The sequence below is a fragment of the Poecilia formosa genome, unplaced genomic scaffold, assembly GCF_000485575.1.
Source record: "Poecilia formosa unplaced genomic scaffold, Poecilia_formosa-5.1.2 Scaffold310, whole genome shotgun sequence".
Lineage (NCBI taxonomy): Eukaryota > Metazoa > Chordata > Actinopteri > Cyprinodontiformes > Poeciliidae > Poecilia > Poecilia formosa.
In genome coordinates, this window is record NW_006800249.1 from 451612 (window position 1) to 477405 (window position 25794).

The 25794-nt window shown below is 38.1% G+C and overlaps 2 protein-coding genes across 2 annotated transcripts; both read right to left on the reverse strand.

The window, feature by feature from the left end:
- Positions 1 to 1171: 1171 nt before the first annotated feature.
- Positions 1172 to 7975, reverse strand: ccne2 (cyclin E2). The gene is made up of 12 exons (XM_007572894.2): positions 7494 to 7975; positions 5638 to 5677; positions 5406 to 5487; positions 5269 to 5319; positions 4487 to 4629; positions 4124 to 4259; positions 3896 to 4042; positions 3723 to 3818; positions 3513 to 3647; positions 3325 to 3436; positions 3078 to 3235; positions 1172 to 2531 (listed from the first exon to the last, which is right to left on the reverse strand). Exons 2-12 carry the CDS (start codon positions 5649 to 5651, stop codon positions 2421 to 2423), a joined length of 1185 nt encoding a protein of 394 aa, XP_007572956.1. The 5' UTR covers positions 5652 to 5677; positions 7494 to 7975; the 3' UTR covers positions 1172 to 2420.
- Positions 7976 to 9806: 1831 nt separating this feature from the next.
- Positions 9807 to 24043, reverse strand: tp53inp1 (tumor protein p53 inducible nuclear protein 1). Its single transcript, XM_007572895.2, has 4 exons — positions 23781 to 24043; positions 20125 to 20489; positions 14698 to 15244; positions 9807 to 14013 (listed from the first exon to the last, which is right to left on the reverse strand). The coding sequence occupies exons 2-4, from the start codon at positions 20252 to 20254 to the stop codon at positions 13791 to 13793; spliced, it is 900 nt and encodes a 299-aa protein (XP_007572957.1). The 5' UTR covers positions 20255 to 20489; positions 23781 to 24043; the 3' UTR covers positions 9807 to 13790.
- Positions 24044 to 25794: the final 1751 nt, after the last annotated feature.

Here is a 25794-nt window from a genome sequence, read left to right on the forward strand (position 1 = left end):
GTATTTTATTTTAGGTAAAAACTGTTGAAAGTCAGGTGTTGTTTGCTCATTTGATTACTTATAATTACAGTTCAGTCCTTGCAGAAATTTTACATAATATATATTTTTAATACTATGTGTTAAAATACACACAGATGGAGTCCATTTACTAAATAATGACCTTTGTAGGCGGTTGATTTTGATGAATTTTATTTAGGTTAATGGAGGCGATTTCAGATTTTAAAATCATGTAATTTTACTCCCTTTTAAACATTTATGGATATTTTTGTTTTGGTGCATCACAAACGCCCAGCAAAATACAGTGACGTTTTTTTGGTTGTAATGCGTTAAAAAGGTTTTGGTCAACAAGGGTTGCAGCGCTTGCTCAACATGCGCTGAATATCTGAAACTTATTGAGCTGAACCTGAAACATTCTCACACAGATTTGAGTCACAGGAAGCCGTTTTTTCACTCGTGGAACATCAACGTGTTGCATCCGCAGAGTTTTACTAAAATACTCCTTTAGTGCATGAGTATGGAAATTAGGAGCTGATGTCATGAATCATCTGACAAAAGTGGGACAGAAACTAATCTCTGTACTTGAGTTTGTAAAACTGTGACCTTCACTTCTTGCATTTTATGAACTCTTCTGCCATCTTTAATTTGTGCTGCAGCAACATTGTTACGCAGGATTTTATTCTAAAACTACTTGTTTAAAAAGCCTGTAACTGGGTCACTTCGAGCTGCAGTGTGAACGAAGCCCAACATTCATGTTTCTTCTGCCAGTGATTTATTTTTATTTGCCACTTTTTCACTCACTGGCACAGCAGCCTTTAAATGGTGGAATTGTTCTATTCGGGACTTTTCAAATTCAAGAAAAAAAAGGAAGTATGCATTTCTGTAAAGCTTTTAGCAGTCATGTCCAAAACTTATACATTTAAATTTACAGTAGGCCATAAAATTAATCAAAATTAAAAATGCTTAATTAGTTTGTAATTCCTATTCAGGTAGAACTTTAAGTACGAACTGCTCAACAATATTTTTTTAAAATTAAATCTGCATATTAAATATGTATAAGGCTTTGGACTGTTTATTAGAATAAATTTTTACAATAGTTCATTCATCATTTTGAAACAACCTCAGCTTAGAAGAATCAATCAGGCATTTTACTTCTCAAAAAACAAAGACCAAAAACTCTTTCAACATTTATTTAAAACATTAATACAAAAAGGAAATTACAATTTTCTCTGTTTAAATTGCTCTATGTACAAAAACATTCTTTAACATTTATACACAGTTCACATGGTTTATGTGTTCACTGCGGAGGTTTACAGTCACAGGTTTGATGGATTTCCATTTTATTTTGGCTCACTCCATTTTAAATTAAGTTCATGTACATATTTTTCTCCCTCGTTCCCATTATATAAAAAAGGCACTGAAGACATCCTTATGTACAACATTTAATGCTGAACTTCAAATGAACAGATGTTATGGAGCAAAACTCATAAATACCTTTTTGCCTTTGGCACTGAGTGACCAGACTAAGTTCAATCAATAAAAGATTTTACATATGAACATGTTTCCTTTACTTACGAAGGCTTATTAATAAATACAAGCACTTAAAATGAAAAGGCAAAAAAAAAAAAAAAATAAAAAATAAAATTTGCACAAAGGTCAAGTTTTCCAGGAACGTAACAAAACGTTGCAACTAGATTGCAACAATTATACAAAATGTAAAAAAAAAATAAAATTGCCACAAGCAGGTCAGGTGCATTAAACACCTAAATAGGAAAAAAAAAAAAAAATTTCCTATAATTCTTGTCGCTATAAAATGCTTCAAAAAAATCAAGCTGTTTGCTCTAAAGGTGACAAGCCTCCATCAGGACAGATTTACTTTCAGACAAAAAAAAAAAAAAAAAAAAGACATAAAAGGTGGTAACATGTCTAATTGTACCTGTTTAAAATGGAATGACTGTCGTAAGTAAGAACAAAAGCAGGTTTTTCTCATTTCCTGAGAATCAACTGAAGCACCATCAGAAAGCATCAAAGCTTCAAGTTTAAGATCAGCACCAGTGAAACTCCCAGATGACGGCTCACATGGGGGGGAAGACCAGTTGAGTGAAAACTGTTGTAGCAATGCAGCTGCTGCTCGACACCACATTCATTACAAAAAAAAAAAAAAAAAAAAAGATTAAATCATCGATCACCAGGTTGATGACTTAATCAATCTGGTGACTGATTAAACTGATCAATCTGAAACTGATGAAGGAACAGATCAGTTTCTTGTCTGATCTGTTAAGGGTGCCAGAAGTCAGAGCTTAGTGTTAAAACAACCTAACATAAAAACTTTTGTTCTCCACATCACGTGTCGCCATGGCGACTCAACTGTGGCGTCAAGTTGTCCTGAAGAGAGGTAGTGGGTCCTGCTGATGGGGTCCAGCTCAGGGATTGGTCGACTTTTCTGTGCTGCTGGGCGGGGTCAGAATCTTCCCCATGGCAACAGGTGACTGCTGACAGCAGGGGCTGTTGATTTGACGCTCCTGAGCCTTTTTCTGCGTAAAGATGGAGGAAAAAAATAAATTAAAAATGTGTTAACAATTGGCTAAGAAAAACAATTTATAAAAGCAGTGCCTACATTAATAAAAATAAAAAAAATTCCCCACTTAGACATTTTATTGTTTGATTTAAGTACCAAGCAATCAATATTATAATTCTGCTGACAACAAAAAAAAAAATCAAAGTGAAAACTGATTTCTACAAGATATTTAATGTAAATTAGACTGCATCAATATAATACATGAACACAAAACACTGTTTAATTAGGTTCATATCTTTAAATGAGTGAATATCCACATTCTTAGAAATCAATTTTTCCTTTTGATATTAATGTTTCTGTCAAAAAAGCAAGTTTTAAATGCTTAATTGATATATCCTGTTATTTATTGTAATAAACAGGGTTCAAGTGGTCAAAAAGCACTTCAGGATTGTGTTGTGCCTTGGTTAGTTAGGACAGATAGTAAAGCTTCAACAGTCCAAATTATTGTCAGTTTCTCATTCTGAATATTATCACAGACTGATGAACAGATGCGTTTCCTCACCAGCAGGTCCAGATAGGCCACATGCGTCTGGATGTTGTGCCTGTCGTCGGTTTTGACTTTGGGGAAGTTTTTCAGCTGCGGTTTGGGTTCAGAGCGCAGCGTGTCCATGAAGGGACTCATCCACTGATAACAGGGAACCACGCTCTCCCAGGTCAGGCCTGCCAAACAGAGGCAGAAACTCACTGGTTACGACCTGGAATATTCATACACCGCCTGCAAAATGTGCAGAGACCGAGTGGAAACCCACCTGAGACTTTATGAACAACGTCAAACGTAGAGAAGTGACAGAAGGCGGCAGCAGCAAGAATGCTGTAGCTGTAGTCCAACGAATTGATGTCCATCATACACAAATCTAACAGCTGAAGGAGATGAAGGCAGAGGTCACACTCTGAACATTTAAAATATTTATTAAAGAGTCTGAGGAAGCAAAGATACCTGTGTGATCTGGATGTAAGTCTCCTGAGAAAACTGCGGCTCCAGGAAGTTCTCTCCATCCTTCTGGGCTTCCACCTGAACGTACAGCTTGAGCCAGGAGATGGGAGTCTCTGGACACAAGTTCCAGTCCAACGCCTGCAGGAAGACCATCATGTTAGAGCAGAAAAACAACCTCTCCATTCAGAAGGGGGATGGAAGCCGCTGCTGTACCTTTAATATATGAAGCTCTGTGCACTGGATGTCCCACACGTCACATGCTTTGTCTGTGACGTACGCAAACTCGTAGAGTTTAGGAGGATAAATTTCCTAAAGAAAGAAACATTTCAGTGAAAACTATTCTGCTAGGATATAAACACCAGAAACAACAGGAAGTGAAGACTAACTTCTATCTTGGAGGCGATGAAGAGGGCTGTGATGCCAATGAGCTGCAGGTAATCTTTGTTGACGTTCTCCTGAGTCAGCATGAAGCGGTCAAAGTAGTCCTGGGCCAGGTATGCTGTCTGTCTGTGGAGGTTGTACACCTCACTCACCTGCACAAAGGCAACAGCATAAAAATCCCACAGATTCACCAAGAATGTGTTGACATAAACACTGCTCTGCTTGGTACTCACCTCCAGCAGCCAGTCCAACAGGATCGCCCTCATCTTGGGCTGCAGTTTGGGATGCCGCTGCATGTAGCTCTTGTCGTGAACGTACTTCAGCTCCTTGTTGAGCATTTTAATCCAAACGTCGTCTGAACTCGCCCAGCTGGGAAGAGAAAGAAACCAAAACTGTTCAGTCATTTGCAAACCAAAGCTTAAATAGCTTGGCTCATACCATGTGATGAAACTAAGAGCTAAACCATTCACACTCCCATCAAGTGACCCTGATTAAATCAGATCTTACAATGGCATTTTAGATTGTGAATAAACAACCATTTCAGTGAGAAGTGTTGAACTACAATGGCCTCATTGATGTGCAAAACCCAGGCTTACCTGAGACAAGGGATGGGGGAGGCCTTGATGAAGAGGTTCTTGAACTGATACTGCTTGAAGCTGGATGGGTCTGAGGGCTCCAGCTCCTTGTGGGGAGTTTCAATGAGAATGCACGGACTGGCTCCATCCTCCGACCAACACGTCTGGAAAAGCAGGAACAGCAAACTTTAAATGCACACCCACATGGGACAGTCAAGTGGAAATCAAAATATGTAAAAAAAAAAAAAAAATAAATAAAAAACAAGGTATTAATGTCCAAAGCGTCATCTAAACAAAAATACAAAAGAAAAAATATACATGTATATTTTTATAAACTCATAATTTGAGAACAGATATTTTGTTTAAATAAATGTTTATAGATTTTGCTTTTAAAAACCAATAAAGCCTCATGTGAATTCTGGAGACATTATCTGTAAGATTAAAGCTGTTACAAACCCAAAACTAGGTATACCGGGAATTTAATTTTTAGTTAACTTAAATAGTGACCTCTTCTGGTAAAGAGGCGGTACTGCATCATCACAGCCTTTCCCAAGTTCAAAACGTATTCCCTTCAGCTAATTCTGTTATAACAAAATCAATAAAAAAAATAAATAAATAAAAAACACAATAAAGTTCTTTATTATAATCTACAACTTTATAAAAATGGACGTGGAGGAAAAATATGCAGTTTACTGATGGGAGGGTGCTGCTAAGTGAAGATAAAGTAGTAAAACACATCCTGGGCAGAGCTCTTATCAGCGATAAACACACAATCATCTGGAGCTGACGTGAAGCAAACTGACCTGTATTTCATAGTTCTGCTTCTTGGCTGCAGGTTGAAGTTTCTTCTTTGGCTGAGGCGGAAAGCAAAGAAATGAATCCATGTTCAAGTAAGCCAACTATCACTTACTAACTGGACACAAACAAAAACAAGACAAACCTCAGACTTTCTTTTCTTTAGTGGTTCTCGGACTGCGGGTTCATCTGCATTTGAATCCTTGGCTTGAAGCGTGAGGCGACCACTGCGATGAAAATGGATATTTAAGGTCCCTCTTATTGATATACAATTAATAAAAACTATTTAAATCTGAAGACAATCTATTTCTATTCAGATTGTCCTTTTTTAGCTACAAAGTTTGAAAATAAGAAACTGTGAACTTATAGGTGCTTACCTGCGTCTAGACATGGTGCTGATTTATTCTTATGGCTCTCCTGGAAATAAAAACAAAAACAAGTTAAGATTTGTGAAGAATTGTAAATATATTTACAGAAACTACAGGAGAATTGGACGCTGTACATAAAATTAGGATCATATTAGGAAGAAATCCTAACAACAAAATAAGCATGGAAACATCTTACAAATACTGAAACTTTGCAATCTTTCTCAGATAATTGGCCAAAAATTTAAGGGGGCAATTTGCTCTTGATACTAGTCAAATTCAATTAATCAAATTCCTCAAAAATAAGAATTTAAAGCATTTCTAGTCTCCAAACACATCATGTAGATGTTATGACACAATTTTTGAGTTTGATAAAAATCTAATCAGGATTAGAGTTATGCTTTGATGAATAAATTAGGATTATATCATTCACTCCAATGCCTTTTATAGTTATTTGAAAAACAGGAGTGGGTCAAAACTAAAAGGGCAGACCTCAAAGAAAAACAGGAAATCTGCTTCAGCTGGTAAAAGACTAATCGGTGCATCTCTACACGAATCACTGATAAGGCTGCTAAAGGCTTAAACTGTCTAAAAATAAAAAAAAGGTAAAAGTTATTAAAATTATGTTATATAAAGCTTGGAAATTCTTGGTTGAGCAGGAGAAGGTTTTTTTTAGAAGATGCAGGATGTAGGACTGCTAATTTGAATAGTCGAGTCTGAACTTGGTGTATAATCTGTAGCTAACTTAGGAACAGTAGGGCTAGCTTGTGATTAACAATACACCCAGTAACCAACTTAACAATCCATCGTTAGTCTACTAGCACAGGCTGAAGAAGTATATGGAGCTACAATGCCGATCTCCAGCTCATTGAAAACACGTTAAAGTAAATAAAAAGCGATGAAAAGAGAGAAACTAGCCGGCCAGGTTCTGTGAGCTATCATGGTAATGCCTGGAAGAAGGGGGGCTGACAACTCTCTCCGTTTCAGACAAAAAAGCTCAAAAATACAACATTTCAATTCCAGTTTCTCGGCTTTAATGACGACGCACATGTCTCTAAACATGTTCACTAAAGTTTTAGTCGATAAAACATCAAAATTATTGGGTTTTAGAGAGGTTTGAAACTCAAAGACGCGCCAATTTCTACAACGGAGAAGCGGGAGGATTTGAGCCCTGCCTCTTCGAAACTACCCCCAAATCTGCGAGGGAAAACTGCGAACGAAGACCCCTAAAGGAGGCTGTTATTAACCTTAGACAATTACCAACTGACAGAGAGGGGGTACAAGAACCACATATCTGATTACGATGAGTTTTATAACCAATGGAGCGCCAATAAAGTCGGGTAAACTGCAACCAATGCGAGGCTAATCTGTGGAGGGCAGCTACTGTACTTAGCAAACTAACAGCTAACTAGGTCAACAATAACCGACTAACCCTCCAAAATACAGATAAATTATCAATAATCAGCTTCAATTTGAAACACTGGGAAACTATTTTTTATTTAAAATAGCCGTTGAAAGGTCAGATGACACTGAAAACCTGCTTTTAAACACACCACCCAAACTACTGTTCAACGCTCTGAACTTGCTGTACTTTCAGGACAAAAATGTTTAACCCAACAGTTATAGAGCAGATATAACACGATTTATGAAGTTCGTGTAATGCAGCAAAGCTGGAGGAAAAACTAAACGATCAGTAGTTCCTCTCTCGGCCTACTGGAAAGCCACTCAACCTAGAGCTTTGCTATAATAATGCAATTTTCCAGCTAATCTGCCAACTAAAAGTCCCAAAAGTGACTTAGCATTCCTGAGCTTGTCGTAAAATCATGTAGATATATCAGTAGACCTGCTCAGAAGTTCGAGGACCTTACCTCCTCAGCGAAGAATGAATGAATGCATCAGCTGTGGCGCCGGCGCCAATCCTTATATCCGCATCTGCCTGTCGACGCCAGTGCGCATGCCCGTTCCCGGTTAACACAAACGCGCTAAATGTTCAAATCTGAACTGTGATTTTTTGCAAATGGGCAGCACCGAGCGGGTAAAACCGGTTGCTCTTGCTTTATTTTGATTTATAATGACCAAAAACGACCCCAGAATGAAGCTTAGCGACCGTTTCGTCGTGTTTTTCCCGTGCCTTCGTTGGTTTCTAACGGTCACCGAAGCGAAGCAACGTTTTTAAGAGGTAAACCGGACTTCCCGTTTATCGCGGTTGAATTTTAACGACGCAGAAATCCTTTATGAAGCGATACACATAGGAATGAGTCAGTATTTCTTGAATTTGACGGAGTTATATTAGATTTTTAAGCGATGTAGAAACTGCTTCCGCTCACAGGTCCCGCCTGTGGGAGGAAGCAATGTGACGTCAAGCCAATGAGAGGGCGAGTAGTGACAACCGCGTGGACTCTGTGCAGAATGTAAACAAAGTGAGCACGTGGGGCGACTGTCAAACAGAAGCTGTGTATCTACTACTTCAACATATTTTATCTCAAGTAAAAGTATCTGTCCAAGAAATTACACAAGTAAGAGTGAAAAAGTATTTTTGTATAAAAAATTAAAAAGTACCGTGTCATTATCAATCACTTAATCATCAGACGGACCAAAATATAAAGTTATGTGTAAGTTTTGGTATTTTAAATACCTGAATGAAAATGATTAATATAAATGACATAATTACAAAATAACAAAATTTGACAAAAGAAACATTTTCCTAAATCAATTTCCTTTTATGAAAATACCTTATGAAACAAAACTACAGATGTGTATCTGTGTCTGGTGATTTTTTGTTTAAAACAAACTTTTTTTTCATTCAGTGAAGTTAGTTACAGTGGGTAGATCCATCCATCCATCAATTAATTTTCTTCTGCTTATCCGGGGTCGGGTCGTGTAGCATATCCAGAAATTTTATCCAAGTAAGAGTAGCAATACTCCATAATAAAATTACTCCATCAAAAGTGAAAGTCTGGGCCTCAGTTCTTAAGCTGCTGCCCCCTCGACCCAACCCCGGATGAAGCAGAAGAAAATGGATGGATGGAAAGTAAAAGGTACATTGTAGTAAAAATACTCCTAAAAGTATATCTTCCAAAAGATTACTCACGAAAATGTTACTAGTTATTACCCAACTCTGTGTTTGTATATATGTCAGAATATTTGGCTTTTGGGTGGACTTTACAGGTAAACTTAATGTGACCTTCTGAATACACGTCCAGCTGTTCAGTGTTGCAGTACCATTGGCACTACTTACTGTTCTCTAACAAGGAGCTTAACAACAAAATCCAACACATATGTTTGATACATGAACTGACTAATAAATTTGGTTAAATCAAAACTGATATTTAAACAGGCCTACTTATCCTGATGTTCATATTTTGACATTATGAGGCCGAGACAACACCTAACAACAGTACACCAAACATTTCAAATTCAGTTTTGTTAAGAAAAGATTTGTCCCAAAGGGAAATTAAATGTTGTCATAACTCATCTCATCCAATTATCTTCAAAGAGTTATTGTTGCTCGTCATATTCAACAGTAACATAACTTATTCCTCTTATTCAACTCAATTCAGAAATACTTTATTGCGAAGAAAAATGAAATGTTGTTGTAACTCATATCATCCAAGTATTTTCAAAGTGTCGTTGTGAGTGGTGATTCTGTGGGCAGGAAGGATCTCCGGCAGAAGTCTTGCAATGAAGCTTGTTGTATGACAGTCTCTTACTGGAGCAAAAATGAATCACACACAAACATTTATTTATGAAAACATTTATTGTCGGCTAATGAGAGATCACATGTATTAACCATTACACTTCAAAAACAGATGACCCCACTTTTTATCAGCTTTTTTTGTTTCTGACATCAGAACAGAGTGAATTGATCTGTTATACATCCAAAATACGAGGAAGGATGACAGTTATATCGATAAATAAAACATTAGCTCCTAAAATTCCTACAATTTTTTTTTTCTTTTTGGCAAAGTGCTGTATTATTCCAGTAAACTACATATAAACAAACATATCTAACACTCGATGAAAAATGAAAATGCCACAAGATATTTTTCACACTTAAAATAAAAGGAGAGAGAAAAAATTATTTGCTACATTGTCATTCTGTCAAAGTTGTACTCAGGCTGGGCGGATGGTGGCAGCGAGAGCTGGAGCCTCTTCAAAGTGATGCATAGTTTGTTTCTGATGTCTGTGTTTTTATCCATTATGTCCAATAAAAACATTAACAAAAAAAAAAGAGTTCAAGTTCTTCATCGATGCATTGTCATTACAACATTCCAACCTGGAAGGCACGTGATCCACAAATTTCAAGGCATTGAACAAAAATACTAGAAATCCCTGTTAGTTGGTAATAAAAGATGAGTTGAGCTCAAAGATTTAAGCACAGATAAAACATTTCAGGCTTCTGCCAGCAGGTGGAGCCTTAAACGTCGACTCCAATCCCTTCTTTCTTTAAACGTTATCTTCTTCAAAAATATCGCAGTAACACAAAATAACACCAAAAGTGAACACAAAGGTTGAAAAGTCAAGAGTTAGATAGCGTAGATCTAAAAGACAAGCTTACATAGGCTAAAGGCAAAGTCCACCATTGTAATATGTACAGAAACCATAGACACTCAACAAACATAGATACAGTCCTATCAAAAACAACCAGAGATCCTTCACCACACTGCAAAAAGTGTTCTGAGTTTGTTCAGATTAAAATCTTTAAAAAAGAAAACATACTGTATCTGAACAAGTCAATGGTAAAAAATGTACATTTTTAAAATTGTTACATAAAAGGCATTGATCTGCATCAAGATTGTTCCAGAAAATGCAAAAAACAATGGTGTGTAAAACTTATAAGATGCAAAGTTCAAATACATTGTCAATTTAGTTGAATAAGAACAAAATACATTTTTATAAAACTTTAAACATGGAGATTCTGACATGTCAAGAGAAAAAAAAAGAACAACATTAACTTACAGTTTCTGGACGCAAGAGCCTTCCATATGTTTTGTTTGTATATAAAACTGTTTCTTTCTGCAGTGCGGGAGCTCATTCTGGTTTCAGCTTTGCTTACAGCAACACATTAGAACATAAAACTGTCTACTATTTCATCCAAAAGCATTTAACAAACATTTCAATATTGCAAAAACAGAACATAAGTATTAAACAGTAGTGAAAGATTACAGATTGCCGCTACTTTCTTTTGGTTTAAATATCAGTTGAACAAAATGTAACTATTATAGCATAGAAATTAGAACAGTTGAACAAACATTAAGTACATTTCTAAAACCAAGTCAGGTACACTTGAGCAAAAAAAAAAAATAAAAAAAATAAAACATATTAACAGCTCTGAAAAGACAGTTTGTCTGTATCTTGATAGATTCCCAAAAGTGGGTGATGGTTTGTTTTCACAAACCAGGGACTGAAAGAAGCTTTAGAGACACTAATCTATCAGGTAATTATTTCTCACACGCATTTCAGAGGCGGGAAAAAGTCCAAGCGTGTTAAAAGAATCATCATCCGTCAAGTAAATCTGCATTTTCCTAAAGTGTAAAAGGTGATTGGTTGTGACCCTGAGAAGTGGACTGCAGATTTATATCAGAACAAACCAGAAAACCCAGTCCTTTTCCATTATCTTTTCTATTTTTTCCAACATTGTGATACTAACACAACATTACAATCATGCAACAAACAGCACACTCATTACCAAACATACCAAAGCAAGAATCCATCAATGCGTACAACTTCATACTGATATGTAATTTGCTTTTTTTTCTAATTTGGAAGTATATATATATATATATTTTTTTTTTTACATACATGTTTTTTTTTTCTTTTTTTAACATTTCTATTCATCTCAAAGCTACCATTAAAACAAGGCATTTAGTGATATTGAACCCAGTCATTTTAACTACTTGTATTTATTTTTTTCTTCCAAAAAAATATGGTGAACTGAACTGAAAGTCAGAAGCAGGTTCGGCTGGCACAGCAGGAAGTCCTGAACTGTGCGAAAAATAGTGGTGCTAAAGATTTCAAAAAGGCAGTAAATATAAGAGACAAATTCCCCTAGAAAGGCTCTTTAGGTCAATGAAATTACTTGCATTGAAACTAGAGTGTGTTTGTAACGAGGAAATGAGAACACAAAGAAAACCTGAGATCAAGTATAAATGTTGATCATCTCTAAGAAAAAAAAAGAAAAGAAAGAGGCGATAGTCCAGGGGTGTGCTTGAGGATAATTTTGTTAAAACTCTCTGTTCTGTTTCTCTATTTTCAGTTACAACAGTCTACAGTTTCACAGGGTGATCTGTAAAGTAACATCCTAATGTCTGGATTTACTTTAGGTTTGTTTAATGAGAAGTAAACAGTAAAAGTCCTGTAGAATTTATTTATTTTTTAATCCAGCTAGAAAAGAAATACCGTCATAGCCTGCTCAGAGAAGTCCTGCACACAAGACCTTAAACTGGAGATGCACTGAGAAATCAGCTGTGGACCAAAATCCCCTAATTTTTAGCTTGACTAACCCTAGATTGACAAGAAACTGGCCAGAAACTCAAAAATCCAATAATTTTTCCAATCAGTGAGCTGCCTGATGATAACACTCTTCAGATTGGATGTTGTTACTGAGTAAAAAAACTAAGTGAGTTACTGATGTAAGAAGCTATTTAAAAAGAAATGAGATTTTCTGCAACATGCTGGAGTCAAGATGAAAAGCATTAATGAGCACTGACAAATACATGTGGTGCATTCAGGGTGTAAGAGAGAACAAGACTAGAAGAAGATACCATGTAAGTCATGTTTAACCTGCTGACCGTAATTCCTGCGTGTCAGCTTTGAAAATGATTGTAATTTCTTTGTTACATTCTTCAGGGAATACAAATGGACATAGCAGTTTTAGCTAACAATGCTCATTGGTATTACAAAAAGTAAAAACTGTTTTAAATGGACTGTTTTAAATCAGTGGAGAGCACGCTTCCACTGATCCGCTAATAGCAGAGCTATTATTTTGTTTGCTAACTTGGAAAAGCGCTTAGCCCAATTAACTTCTCTGAAAAAAAGTTTTCTGGATAAAATCTAAAGCGTTAATTTACTTTTAGTTTTGTAAACTTTCAGTTGAGTGAAGCTTACCAAAATAAAAGAATTGAGTCAAAGACAAGATGTGGTAGGCAGACGCAGCTGAAGGGATTCAATTAAAGCTCTCCAGATCGCCTAACATTAACTAAGATAAATTAAGGTTGTTTTTGAAGAGGAATTGGTATTTGCAGTTTGACACTTTACAAAATCCAGAAATCGGACCACAAAATTCAAATTAATGCATCTCTACACAAACAGCTAATTATAAAGTAAATGTTTAAAGACTCAGTAATTTAGTATTGCACTTCACAAAGATATCAAATATGAGCTCAAATTGTTTTAACATTTCAGAAATTAAATGCCTCCTGCCTCCTTGTAAAAGAATAGCTAAAGTAAACAAGAACATGTTGCTGATTATAATAGTGTGGATGAAATGAGTGGAAATGCCCCTTTAAGGATTTGTACCCAAACTGTTTGAAGCTTCATCCTAACAGTACTGCAATGATTAAACCGAAGCACAGCCCTGCTGGACTGTACATATTCAAGTGATTTAGGATCTGCAATGTCTCCTGCTGCCTTGACAAAGTTACCTGTACGTTTGCAGGCAACCAAACCATCACCTTGTGAGTCCCTGAAATAACACCACCGGACCATCCTGCCATGCTGTGAACCTGCCTCTGAATAAAGTGACCTACAGCGTTGTTTCTACACATTAAGTTGCCCATTCAGAAACAAAACAAAAGTGAGAAGGAAAGAGAGTCATTTTGACACCTCTTTCTCTCTGATTGGATATAAAGTAGTCAGAAAAGGTAAGGGGAACATGATGAGCTTTTTCTGCATCCCTTTCTCTTCTTTTCAGAAAGAATACATAAAGAGAAGGGCGAGAATGAAAGGAGGAAAGTGTTTAGAGTAAAAAAAAAAAAAGCCAGCTACTTTCCCCATCTCCCTGTCCAGTAAGGTTTTCAAAAGGATCAGCCGGGACTGATGATGTAACTGGCTGCTTGCTGGTGTTTGCTTCTGAATTATAACAATGAAAAAGAAGTGAGAGTTTGTGAGCGATTGGCCGGTGTTGACATTTCCATCCTGACTAATTGTGATGCTGCTGGACTCCATCAGAAGTTGAGGTGCCTCTGGGTGGGCTGATGCAGATGGAAGTGGAGGGTGCCGGGCTTTGTGGGGCGCAGCAGGTTGAGGCGTCGCAGGGCCTTGCGCGACAGCAGCTGGGTGCGTTGGGTGACGTTACCCGGCCGCTGCTGCAGGAGTCCGGGTTTGGTGGTGAGTGCTGCAGCGTAGCAGGTAGAGTGCAGGCTGGAGCGGCGCTGCACCACCTCTGGTCTGTAGGAGGCAGAAATGACAACAACATAGAACAGATGAGAACAGTTTCTTAGTCTTAGCTAAAATACAAATTATTACCTGAATGACACCATCATGTCTTATATTTCTAAACATTATAATTTGACAAAATGATGAAAATCTCAGAGTTACATTCTCTAGGGGAAACACATGGTTGTAGCAGTTTTTTTTTTAAAAGCCATTTCTGCTTGACTTAATATCAATATCTAGAGCTGATCTGCTGATTAATTTTTATATTAACCAATTAATAATGCGATGCAAAATAGGACATTTTTAAAACATAAACTGAACTAGGGAAGCTAAAATTATCCAATTTGAGGAGTTTTGAATAGAATACATTTACAGACAAAGACGGGGCTTTTTTTATCTCAAATGCAAAATTTACATATTTTTATTCAGATTTGGCTTAATTACTGCTCTGATTATGTTGTTCTTTCAGTAAATTGTCTTCTTTAGAGTCCAGTTAACGATGCCTCCTCAGCATGTGATCAGGTTCTGAAGAGGCCCAGTAATGAGCATCTAAAGGTCAAGGGATAGTGACCATCGGTGACTGGTGTTGGTGAGAAAATCCAGAAAAATTCAAGGGACATAGATGCTTGTTTATTCATCATGACTGAGTGAAGACAAACTTCTGTTAAATCAGAGATCATAAAAAAACATTCATACCTATGTCGAGGTCCTTCAAGGGTGGGTCTTGCCTTCTCTTTTCCACCTGCAGGTGTTTGCTTTGCAGACGGATTTCCAGACAGGAAGTCCATTTCCCGGTCAAGCGTGTGGTGTGGTATCGGGTCTCGGGCGAGTCGCGGCGGGCTGTGGTGGGCGTAGACGGACATGCTGGGGTGTTCGATCAGCAGGTTCTCCAGCGGGCTGGTCTCCAGGAGCACCGGCTGGCCGCCATGGCCGGTGAAGCAGGGGGGAGGAGTCACGAACCAGCTCTCCTCCAGAGAGCAGGCGTCCAGACGCAGGAACCCACCTTCCTCCTCCTCCTCCTCCTCCTCCTCGTCCCCATCTTCATCATCCTCTGCACCGCCATCCGGGTCGGTGTCGGCCGTGGAGTTGAGGGAGGTGCAGGAGGGGTAGCGGATAGCGGGGCTGGCAATCGGAGAAGGGATCATCACCAGGTCTTCCTCTTCCTCCTCCTCCTCTTCGTCTTCATGAGGGATGATGGTGGAGTCAGAGAGGCCGTCACCACAATGACTAGAGCAAGCTTCAGCTGCAGAGGAGATGCAATTATTTCACACATAAGTTCAGTAAAATCAGAAGAAAAAAAAAATTCTGCTCATGTTTTTTAAAATTTCTAATGACAATATCTGCTTTAATAACAACAATAATAATGATAACACCTAAATGTGGTTATGTAATGACATTTGAAGTACAATTGTTCTGTCATATTTGTCCAAAGAGCCCTCAGCATGTCCAAAGTGTGGCTCGGGGACCATTTGTGGCCCTTGGATTGATTTTGTGCGGCTGCCAACTGCAATTCAAGAATGATACAAATTTGACCCATCCAGAACCGGTGGTTGATCCTGATGGAAACCTTTTATTTGTAATCAGGGTAAAATTATATATATTTTTTATTTTACAATGAAAAATGTCAAGTACAGCACAAACTATTTATCTTTTTAAAACCAAGCTTTTATAATAAGGAACACCAGGTTTATCGGGAGACATTTTTATGAAAAGACGACTTTGCAGCGCCAAATCAACTTTTATTTCATTTTTTTAAACATGGCTAAATTCAAGCATTTTGAAAGACAGTGACCAAAAATCCTGTTCTTACACTGAAAATAAATTTGTCTAATTGAGCCCAAAAAAGAAGAAAAAACTAGATGGTTTTCTTTTAATTCAGCAAAAGTGAAAAATCCTTTTCAAGTTTTAGATGTACAGTGAATAACACTCCTTTCCTACCAATTGTAAAATAAAATCGACTATTTTATTTGCACTAAGTTTTTCTTAATTATTATTATTTCTTGGCCTATAAGTATCTTTGACTCTGTGATTTAACACTAACGCTGAATTTAGCCCTCCAGCAGGTGGCGCTGCACGCCGTCTATGCAGCAGCTGAACCATCTCCACATGTAAACAATCATTTTGAGAGTCACAGTCAGGCCAGCAGGCCAACATCTCCTCCCTGCAACCGAAACCACAACCTGCACATGTTTCTGTTTGAGAGCAAACACAACTAAGACCTGCTAAACCCGTCTGAGAGTCTGGGAGCAGGCCTCATATCTGCTCCAAACCGCCTGATCCATGTTTCCTCCACAAACTGCTGCCAAAATAACTCACTGAGCATTCTTGTGCTCTTAAATCACCCGCAAACGCACCGACATCCTGCACCGCAAGGTGTCTAGCTGTGCAAAAGGGGAAGCTTGCTGAAAGCTACAGATCAAGGGGGGATTGGCTTTGTTTTTACCCCACTTCAGCTTTTAATGATTGACCAAGAATCAGGAAGTTCTGAGGTGGAAACATGATCTAATGAAAGCAGGCTGGATGTTAAAAATAACTGTGTTGACTAAGCAGATGTCCCAGTTTGGGTCTGGTTCTGTTTATGGAGAGACTATTTTCACCAACGCTCAGTAAAGATTGTAAATAACGAAACATATTTGAGCTTTATCCAACTCCTCGACGTGCACACCAAACACACATGCACCATTATAGGAATGGCTCAGCTTGAAGACATCTCCATTGTGCCCCCGCCTGACCTCTGGGCTGTTATTGCGCATGCATCTCAATACAAAACACTTGTGAGTGTCTGCAGCTCATTTCCACATGTGACACGAACGCCACTCCTAAGAGTTCACAGAGGCATTCTTGTTTACCCACAACAGAAGAGAGAAGTTGCAGCGTGCTGACTCAAAGTCCGACAGCTGATGCACAGATATCACAACAGCTCAACGTTTTAACGTTCTCCCTCTGAATCCATCTACTCTGCTGAATCCATCTAGTGGAGGCTTCATGTGTGCTGGGTTAACGGGGCTCAGCTGGGAGAACAAATGAACTCGTTGACCCGTCCAATCCTCCTCCTCCTCCACAAACAAAAAGATGCTCAGAGTCTGCAGGTTTTTATGGGGCAAAGCTCTAACTTCACTGGAAAACATTGTGAAACTCTGAGTCTCTGAACTGTGCACTGTTGGCATAACTGGAAACAAAAGCTTTAATACCACATTTTCAGACATCTACAGTTAGTACTTTCATGCTTAGCTAATCCTGTGCTTTTTTTAAACAACTTGAGTCAGGGAGTGCCATCCAAAATTATTCTTTGTCATTTAGTGTACTTTAGTGGTGGTGTGTGTGATCAGCCAACACAAAGTAGTGCGTATAGTTGTGAAGTGAAAGGAAATGACGGATGGTTTTCTGGATTCTTACAAACAGATAAACAAATATCTATGACCAGCAAATCTCAAGACTTGCCATAGATTCTCAGTTGCATTTAGGTCTGGACTTTGACTAGATCTTTCCAGTGCATTCTTTGCTTCTATTGTAACTCTGGCTGTTTGGCGGTACCAGTTTTATGCAGCCTCAAACAGCCACATCATCTACAATAACTCTTTATTTAAACACGTTACAGCAACGTTTAATTTCCCTTTCAGATCAATAAAGTATTTTTGAATTGATTTGAACTGAATGTGTGTTTAGGGCAGAACAATGTTCACTTATAGTGTTAGTTATTTTTAACAATTAGTTGATTTCTGGTTACACTGGATTTTCTTAGGGGCATCACAGTGAAAGTGACTAAATGCAAATGCATGCCACACCTGGCAGATTTTATGTGTTAAAAATGTCGAAAACCAAGCAAGACTTAATTTCATCTTTATAATTATTCACTATTTTATGTTTGTTTAGCAAATAGATCTGAAACCTGCAGCTCCGGAGCCACAAATGGATCTTTGGCTGAAAATGATAAAGAATCAACTAATGTTTTTAAATATAGCAGCTTATTCATGAAAAAATGGCATTAAAATTTCACAACAGAATGACATAATATATTTTTAGATCCATTTAGATCAAAGCTATGCATCCACACTCTTCATGCTCTTTATATAAGTAACTTTTCAGCAATAGTTTGTTTTAAGTAAATGATTCTAAATATTGACAAAAAATTACGAGTTCCACTATTAGATTAGTAGTACTAGTACCTTTATAAATGAATATTAAGGAATTATTTACTGAAAACAAGCCACTATCTCTTGCTGTTCTAGAACATAAAATCCAAATAAAAGAACACAACCTACAGTTTGTGTTTTTTAATGTTACATAATGCAAAAAAGTTAAACTAATTCATGTGGATCACAAAAAGTCCTGAAAAACTTTAACCTTAAACCTACAAAACTGTGGAAGGGAGCCAGAAACCAAACATGCTCACCTTCACTGGCTTGAAAATTAGACAACCAGGGTCTATTTTTACCTCCTTTAGTTCCTTGGATGCTTTTGTTTGGCCCGTTTACAGGTTTACTTCTCCATTAACCACCTGATGCCAGATATCCTCCATCACCCACACCCCCGTCCTGCCTCAAATATTCACACGGCTGCAGAATCGGAGCCTGGTCAAGTCGTGGCTGGACGGAGAGCTGAGGTAGAACCCACTCAGATCCATTTGGGAGTCACGGCTGCGCGTCGCGTTGCCGTATAAAGCGTGGGTGACTTTGTGAGCTTCTCTCTGCCTGACTTGTCTGTTTTGACTGGGATCTGTTTTGGTCTCAGACGGCTCTGGAAACTTGGCCGGACTTCTCCTTGCCATTACAAAATGCTGAAGTTAAACAGTATCTTTATCTCCAGCCTGCAGCTCCGTGTCAGATCGTCTTTCTGCACATTAAAAAGAACTCTTCCACACAACCCCTGGGTTTTATTTAACTGATTTTGACATATATTTTCTAAAATTTTAAGCCGTTTTCTCACCACACATATTGACATATTTAAAGCATCACTTTAAAAAGTTTCCAATATTAGTTATATCAAATAGATATGTCATCTAGAGTGCTGGTCAGAAGTTTACATACACTCATCAAGGGCATAAATTTAGTTTATTGGCGCTTTTATTGATGAATGATTTTCATTGAGAGGTGATTATTACACAAGACAAAAATTTCGATAAATATAAAATAAACCAAATCAGACAAACGACTATTAATTTACTGCTGCTTTTCTATTTTCTGTACATAATATAGAAGCTCAAATATATACATACACCTCATGGAAGATAGTATCTGCTTTATCGTTGGTTTTCAAATGCTCTCAGGAGAAAACATTTTGTCAGATGACGGAAAAATTGACTTATTTGGCTACAATAACAGGAAGCATACACTATCAACCATGATGGTGATGGTAGCAGGCCATGGTTTTATTTTGGTTCCAGTAGATCAGGCAGGCAAGCGTTCCACTTCCAATTGAACCCAACCATACCCTATTAAAATGGGTATAAAACTAAAATCTGACACCACTCCATTTTTGTTATAATTTTTTGGGAAGAAGGTAGCTGCGCTCATTGTTTTCTTCAGAGGTTTTGGAGTCGTTTCCTTCAGTGGTACCCCCACAGGTGAGGGAGTGAACAGGTTTTCAAAGTATTTGGATCGTTTTACACAGTGCAGCGTGAAAACAAACCATGTCTACTAAACATGTAACAAATATCACAATTTTGTTTCCTCATGGAACCCAGTCTACCAGACTATCAGGTGTGAAAACACCCAAAAAAGCCTCACCTGCCAATTTCAATTTTAGCTGATGCAGTTTTATTTTGCCTGAAAAGTTGCTAAATATAGCAACTAAGTTGCTAAGTTGGCAACGGTGGTTGACAGACCACTGTGATCTGATGGTCTGTCAAGCAGCTGTCTCTCATGGCAGAGAAAAAGGGTCAGTGGCTGATTTTCAGGCCTTTGTGGAGGTAGATAATATTGGTTGCTCATGTAGGCATTGGCCAATCACCCAAAATTAAGGACATCTGGACTAATTTATCCGTGCACCTCTACTTTAGGCTCAACTTTTGAGCTCAAATACATCATTAAAGCTGAGAATTGGTTATATTTATGTCAGTTACGAGTGAATGCAAACCTCTGACCTCTGTCCTACCAAACGTTTTTAACTGTGCATCGGGTTTACCCAGGTAGTTCACTAGGATCCAATCTTCTTCATCCTCCTCCTCTGCCTGTTGGCCGTCTCCTGGCTGGCTGCCTCGACTCGGCTCGTTCCCATCGTCTCCAAACAGAGTGCTGGCGAACCTCTGGAACATGCCGGGACGTCCTGAAGGCGCGTGAGGCCAAAGGAGGAGCAGAGGGAGGAGGCGCGCGGCTCTGGGTGACGGCGGGGGGTCGGGGTGGTCCTTTTGGTCATCAGCTGCAGGGGGCACAGCGAGTCGAAGGCTCCAGAAAGGTGCTAAAGTGCATCAATGGGGTGTGGTCACCTTAGGGCCAGCAGGGACATGCTGGACATCGCTCAACGTCGAGTGCAAAAGTAGAGAAAGAGCCCTGAGAAAAGACATAATGAGTTGTTTTAGTGACTGTTATTTGTATGTGTGTGCTTTTTTTTAAAAAAATCAAAGGTTACAGCAGATTAACCTAAATCTGCAGCAGAATCATGAACAGGAACAAAGATGGAGGAGGTTATTTGAAAAGAATGAAAGATTTTTGTTCACACATAAAATATGGGTCAGGTGGGGCTTATGAAAGCAAAGACTCTATGCAGCTTGCCAAGTGATTATTAAGTTACCCGTAACCCTATCAAGCTCAGCACATACTCCGTATACTGTAAACACTCAGTACTGCAGGGCCTCTAAAATACACTGAGCCAGTCAGCATTTTCCCTGTCACAAAACATTCTGCTGATGAGTTTTATTCTCCTGTAATTAGGAATAAGATACAGATCTGCAGAGAATCCATATTCCATAACTGGCAGCTGTGTTTACTTTTTGTTTGTCTAATTGCAAACATTAACAAATGCTGGTTTTATCCGTCCAGATTCATCCTTCGATGGCGCTTAAATATGTAAGGAGGAAGCTAAAAACAGCCACATGAAGACGTTATTAACTGGCTGGTTAATATTTAGCAGCGGATGGACACTTATCAGGCCGTAAAGCGCATCAACTTATATGTGCTGTCAGGGCAGATGGATGCGAGCAGCAGCTGGGATATATCTGATGGAAGCAAACACAGAGGAGCTCCTCTGTCTGTGTCTTTCATAGTGGCTGGGACATAAAGAGCTGCAGTGTCCTCAGAGGACACGCAGACACAGCTGGCCGGCAGCCTGAGCTCTGGACTTCACATTAGGAAAGTAGACAAAATGAAAAGTGATCAGTGTGGCTGTGTCCCGCTGCAGCTGCTGGGGTAACGACACCCGCTGGCAAAGTGTTGGAGGGTTTAACAGAACAATGCTGCACCTGCCCTTTTAACCCATGCCTTTGTCTCAGTTTGCAATTTTAGTTGAAAAAATGTCTTTCAAAAGCAGATCTTAATAGGAAATAATAAGGTGCAAAAATCCAATGAACAGAGTTGCATTTCTCATCTTTTGTCTCTAAAGCCAAGTAAAAGGGCAACAACATTGCAAAAAATAAAATAAAATAAATAAAGTAAATGAAAATATGTAGTTATTGGTGTGTTTGATGAATCAGTAAGTTTACATCAACATCAACACTGTAAATAACTAATTAAATGAAATTGCTAACAGAAAAATTCATGAATGCTGACAGCGGTGATTCCTGTGCAAGCACCTTCACTTAAATCACACACTTCTTCATTTTAATATATTTTTTGCTTACATTTCTTACATTGCATAACTTATCAAAAACCTGAAAAACTAGACAAAATAATCATCTGATTACCTTTGGTTTTGTGTTTTATAAAGATTCTTTGAAATATACAATCCAATACTTGAGGTTTTCACATACGTTTTATAAATCACAGTCTCTGAACTGGAGAGGAATACTTTTGTTCAGGTATAACCAGATATTTCCACAGTCTAAGCAGCAATTACTGTCATTAACATTCTTTTACCTTAGCAAGGACATATAAATTAGTGTCTGTCTCTTCTAGTATATTATCACCAGACGTAGTCAGGGATATAATTTAAAATGTCATACATGTGCTGCTGCCTGTGACGTCTTACTGTCAGATTGACTTTATTATTAACTGGAAATATTTTTAAAAGATGTTGAAGTTGACAAGTAGGCACCCTATTAGCTACCAATCAAAGCTCTGTTGAAATTAACAAAAAAGTAGATTTTATTTACATTTGAAATATGTATTTGTAAAGAATAGAGTGGAGTTTTAGCTAATAAAATGAATGTAAGCAATAAAACCTATTGAAAGTGGTTTTGAACATTAATACTCTATTATACGAGGTGTACTTGAATGTATCATGGGGTTATCTTAATAGTTTACAAGCAGGGCATGTCTATTTAGAAAACTGACGGTGAAACGCAGCTATATAATGCAAATAATAACTTTGAATCCCAAATGTCCGATTTTTCTTCCAGCAATTGAAAGCGTGCCACCATTATGCAGATCGGCTGTGGTTCGTTCAAAGAATCCCCGACGAGCTCGTATTTCCCAGCTATCCCCCTCGCATTGATCAAACAAGAAAAAAATCGAACGTGGGCTGCAACAGCGAACAAACAAAGGTTTTAAAGCTGTCGCCACCCCTAACAGCAGGCTGATAATCCTCTTCTGCACCTGTTTCACCCCTACACTCATCCTCCCTGAAAGCAGCTACTTTTAATGTAAAATTCACGAACATATATAGCGCTTAACTGATTGGAATGATCATACAAGGATAGCTCCACCTCCATTTTCTTTTGACTGATTAATTTTCATAAACTGTTTTACTATCCCATATTCTGGTTAACTTTATTGCATCTGACTATTAATTCATAATATACAGATGGAGGCTATATAGGGTGTTCAAATCTGTCTGTCTGGGATTAGGAATGAACCACAATGGATGCCCCATAATCAGGGATATAGCGGGGATAGAACACAGATTAGGCATGTTTTAGTTACAAACAGGGATTTATAACCTATAGAGCGCTGCAACACAGTCAAACTGAAAATAAAATATTACTGTTCACCTTTTTCCTGTTACCAGTATTACATGCTGTACGAACATGTTTTATTGTAATAAATAAATAAAAGGTTTTAAATAGGTAGATTATTCTGCCTAAATAAGGGCCTTTTTTATTTTTCTATTAAATAAGTCCATAAAAAATAAAACTGAATAACATTTTTAAATGTGGCATGTTTTTGTGTGTTGCAAAACTAATCGGCTTCCAGCTCCTGTTAATGTGATTTGTCAACCAGTCTGCAGGGGGAAATAAAACTGGCCCAGCGGTAATGAGGAGCTGCAGCAGCAGCAGCAGCCTCTGTTGGGCGCTTATTCATGGTTAAGCAAGAGGAAGAGGAGGAGGAGATTGTAATTCTACACTCACAGGGCTGAACCGCCTGGTAAAAACTTTTCATCTTCTGTATTATGTAATAAAATATTTTCCAGAACACAGCACCCAAACTTGAATATATCAGATGTAAAAGCATTAAAAACAGCATTTTGTTTGAGAATAAGAGGAGAAAGACCAAGCTTCAGATGTCGATCAGAACCGTGATCGCTTTGCAATAAAATCATAAATACGTGCGTTAACAAGTCAGTTATAATTACTTAACTAATAAAACAAGACGTCCATCTACTGAAATCCACATGAATATACGATTAACATGAGGACAAAAAAGCAAGAGACGCGTTAATGTTCACCAGGAGGAAAACAAAGAACCCACCTGCGGCAGAGGGAGGAGGAGATGTAAACGACGGTTGAAAAAACAAATAAAACAAAAATCCTTAAAACGGAGGTAGATTCGTTACTTTTCGAAAAATAGAAAAACTTGAGCTTTCTTCGCGGAAGAAATAAGTTATAAAAATGTTTAATTTACGGGCTGTACATGGGGAGTCACAGTGAGGTTGATCGTCTTTTCTCTTTTCAGCCCCGTTTCCTCGTCGGGTCCCAGTACTGCGACTTCTTTTGTTGTTGTTGTGGAGCTCTAACAGCTGATCGTCGTGACGTCACCTGGGGGACAGCCCATCATAGGGGCAGGGCCAGGCGCTGCTCATCCAATCGGAGCGCCGTACGAGCACTGTCACTAACCCACGTGACTCTGCTCCCTCCTTCTTGGAAAAAGGGGGAAAAAAGGGACATGACTGGGCAAAGCGCTCAGCTGAACGGAACAAAAATGTTGGTTTCCCTCCCTAAAACAGGCAAATGTTACATAAACAGTCCTGCATCCGGGTTAAGCTGCAGAGCTTCCTGTCTTATTAGCATCCACCCAACATATCAAACTCTTATTGCTGCAGTCCCATAAGACAGCATAAAAGAAGTGTACACCCTAATATATCTAGGTACATAGGTTTAGTTAATTTACAGTTTAAAGAATGTAAATACATAGCCAAATAAAGCTGGCTTAGTGCCGCAATTGTGTGGAACATCAATGCAATTATTCCAAGTACAAAGTGAAAAACTGTTAAAACATGCATATGCTTGAGTATTTTTGACGACTTATTGTGTTTGTTACATCTTCATTTAATTGGGCTCTTTATCATTTTTAGCTAGTTATTAAGGGCCATTATGTATGAAGGCTTTTTAGGGGCTTTGCAGATGGAAAAATAAATACATAAAATTGGAGGAATAAATTATTGCCAAAAAATCAGATATTTTCTGGAAAAAATGTGGCAATTTTTTTTCTAGAAAAATTTAGATTAATCTGAAAAAAAAAAAAATGTAAGCACATTTTCAATTTTTTTTAAAAGAATATTTCTGAGATTTTTTGTGGAAATGAACTTATTTTTTCCGTATCTATAGGGTCCCCTGTTTTATGGGATTCTCAAATGATTTCCAGGCCAAAGGGGAAACAGGTTGCTTTCCCAATGGGACATGTGAGGAATACCTCGAAACTGATGTGCTGTGAAAGCCTCAAAGATTTATTAGGCAACATTACTGAAAAAATAGCTACAGATCTATCAAAACAGCAGACATGCCAGGAAAAAAAAGTTTTGGAGATCCAAATGAGATCTACAAACCAAAACATTTTCTTGACCTGTGAGTACTTTTAACTTGATTTTAGGCCATGTGACAAAAAGTTTGGACACCTCTGCTTTATACTGAAAAAGATTTGAGACAGGCGTTCACGTTCCAGCAGGACGACGGACGACCCTGAACATGCAACCAGAGCTACAACCTAATGGCTTAGATCAGAGAATGTAGATGTATTAGAATGACCCAGTCAAAGTCCAGACCTAAATCCAAAATGAGAATCTGTGAGAAAACATGAAAACAATATTTTCACAGATGTTCTTTGTCCAATCAGACAAAGAAGAATAGGCAGAAATTTCAGTCTCTAGTCTCTCTCAAAAACTGCTAAAGACAGATTTAAAAAACATTTTTGAGCTGGTATATCACTTTACCTAACAAAAAGTTAAACAACTTTCTCCTTTTTTTGCTTTGTAATGCAAGGGTTAGGATTGCACAACTCTAGGGTTGTTTTGCATCTCTCCTTTCAACTTTATGGGTCATAATGTTACAGATTGGGATGCAGGTGTTCTCTCGTACAGCAGCGATGTGAATTTTCCCAGCTAACAAAACAGAAACTTCTGCAAAAACATCCATGTGGGAAAATTATCCCACGCTGTTGAGGCAGGATGGAGGAAAAGCTATTTATCCCACATTTTTCCATTGCTAAATAAGGAACACCTGTCCTCTCATAGCACCAAAACACTGATAAGATGTGCCCTGCTGCTCAT

Bases quoted from the DNA above. Each gene is read 5' to 3' on its own strand.
- ccne2 (XM_007572894.2), bottom strand. The intron at 3,819-3,895 runs GTTAGTCTTCAC...TTCTTTCTTTAG, and splicing joins TCATCGCCTCCAAGATAGAA to GAAATTTATCCTCCTAAACT. The intron at 2,532-3,077 runs GTGAGGAAACGC...ATCTTTACGCAG, and splicing joins TGGCCTATCTGGACCTGCTG to AAAAAGGCTCAGGAGCGTCA.
- tp53inp1 (XM_007572895.2), bottom strand. From the start codon at position 20,254: ATGTTCCAGAGGTTCGCCAGCACTCTGTTTGGAGACGATGGGAACGAG. The intron at 15,245-20,124 runs GTAAACCCGATG...TCTCCTCTGCAG, and splicing joins GATCCTAGTGAACTACCTGG to CTGAAGCTTGCTCTAGTCAT. The intron at 14,014-14,697 runs GTATGAATGTTT...TGCCTCCTACAG, and splicing joins CTTGAAGGACCTCGACATAG to ACCAGAGGTGGTGCAGCGCC.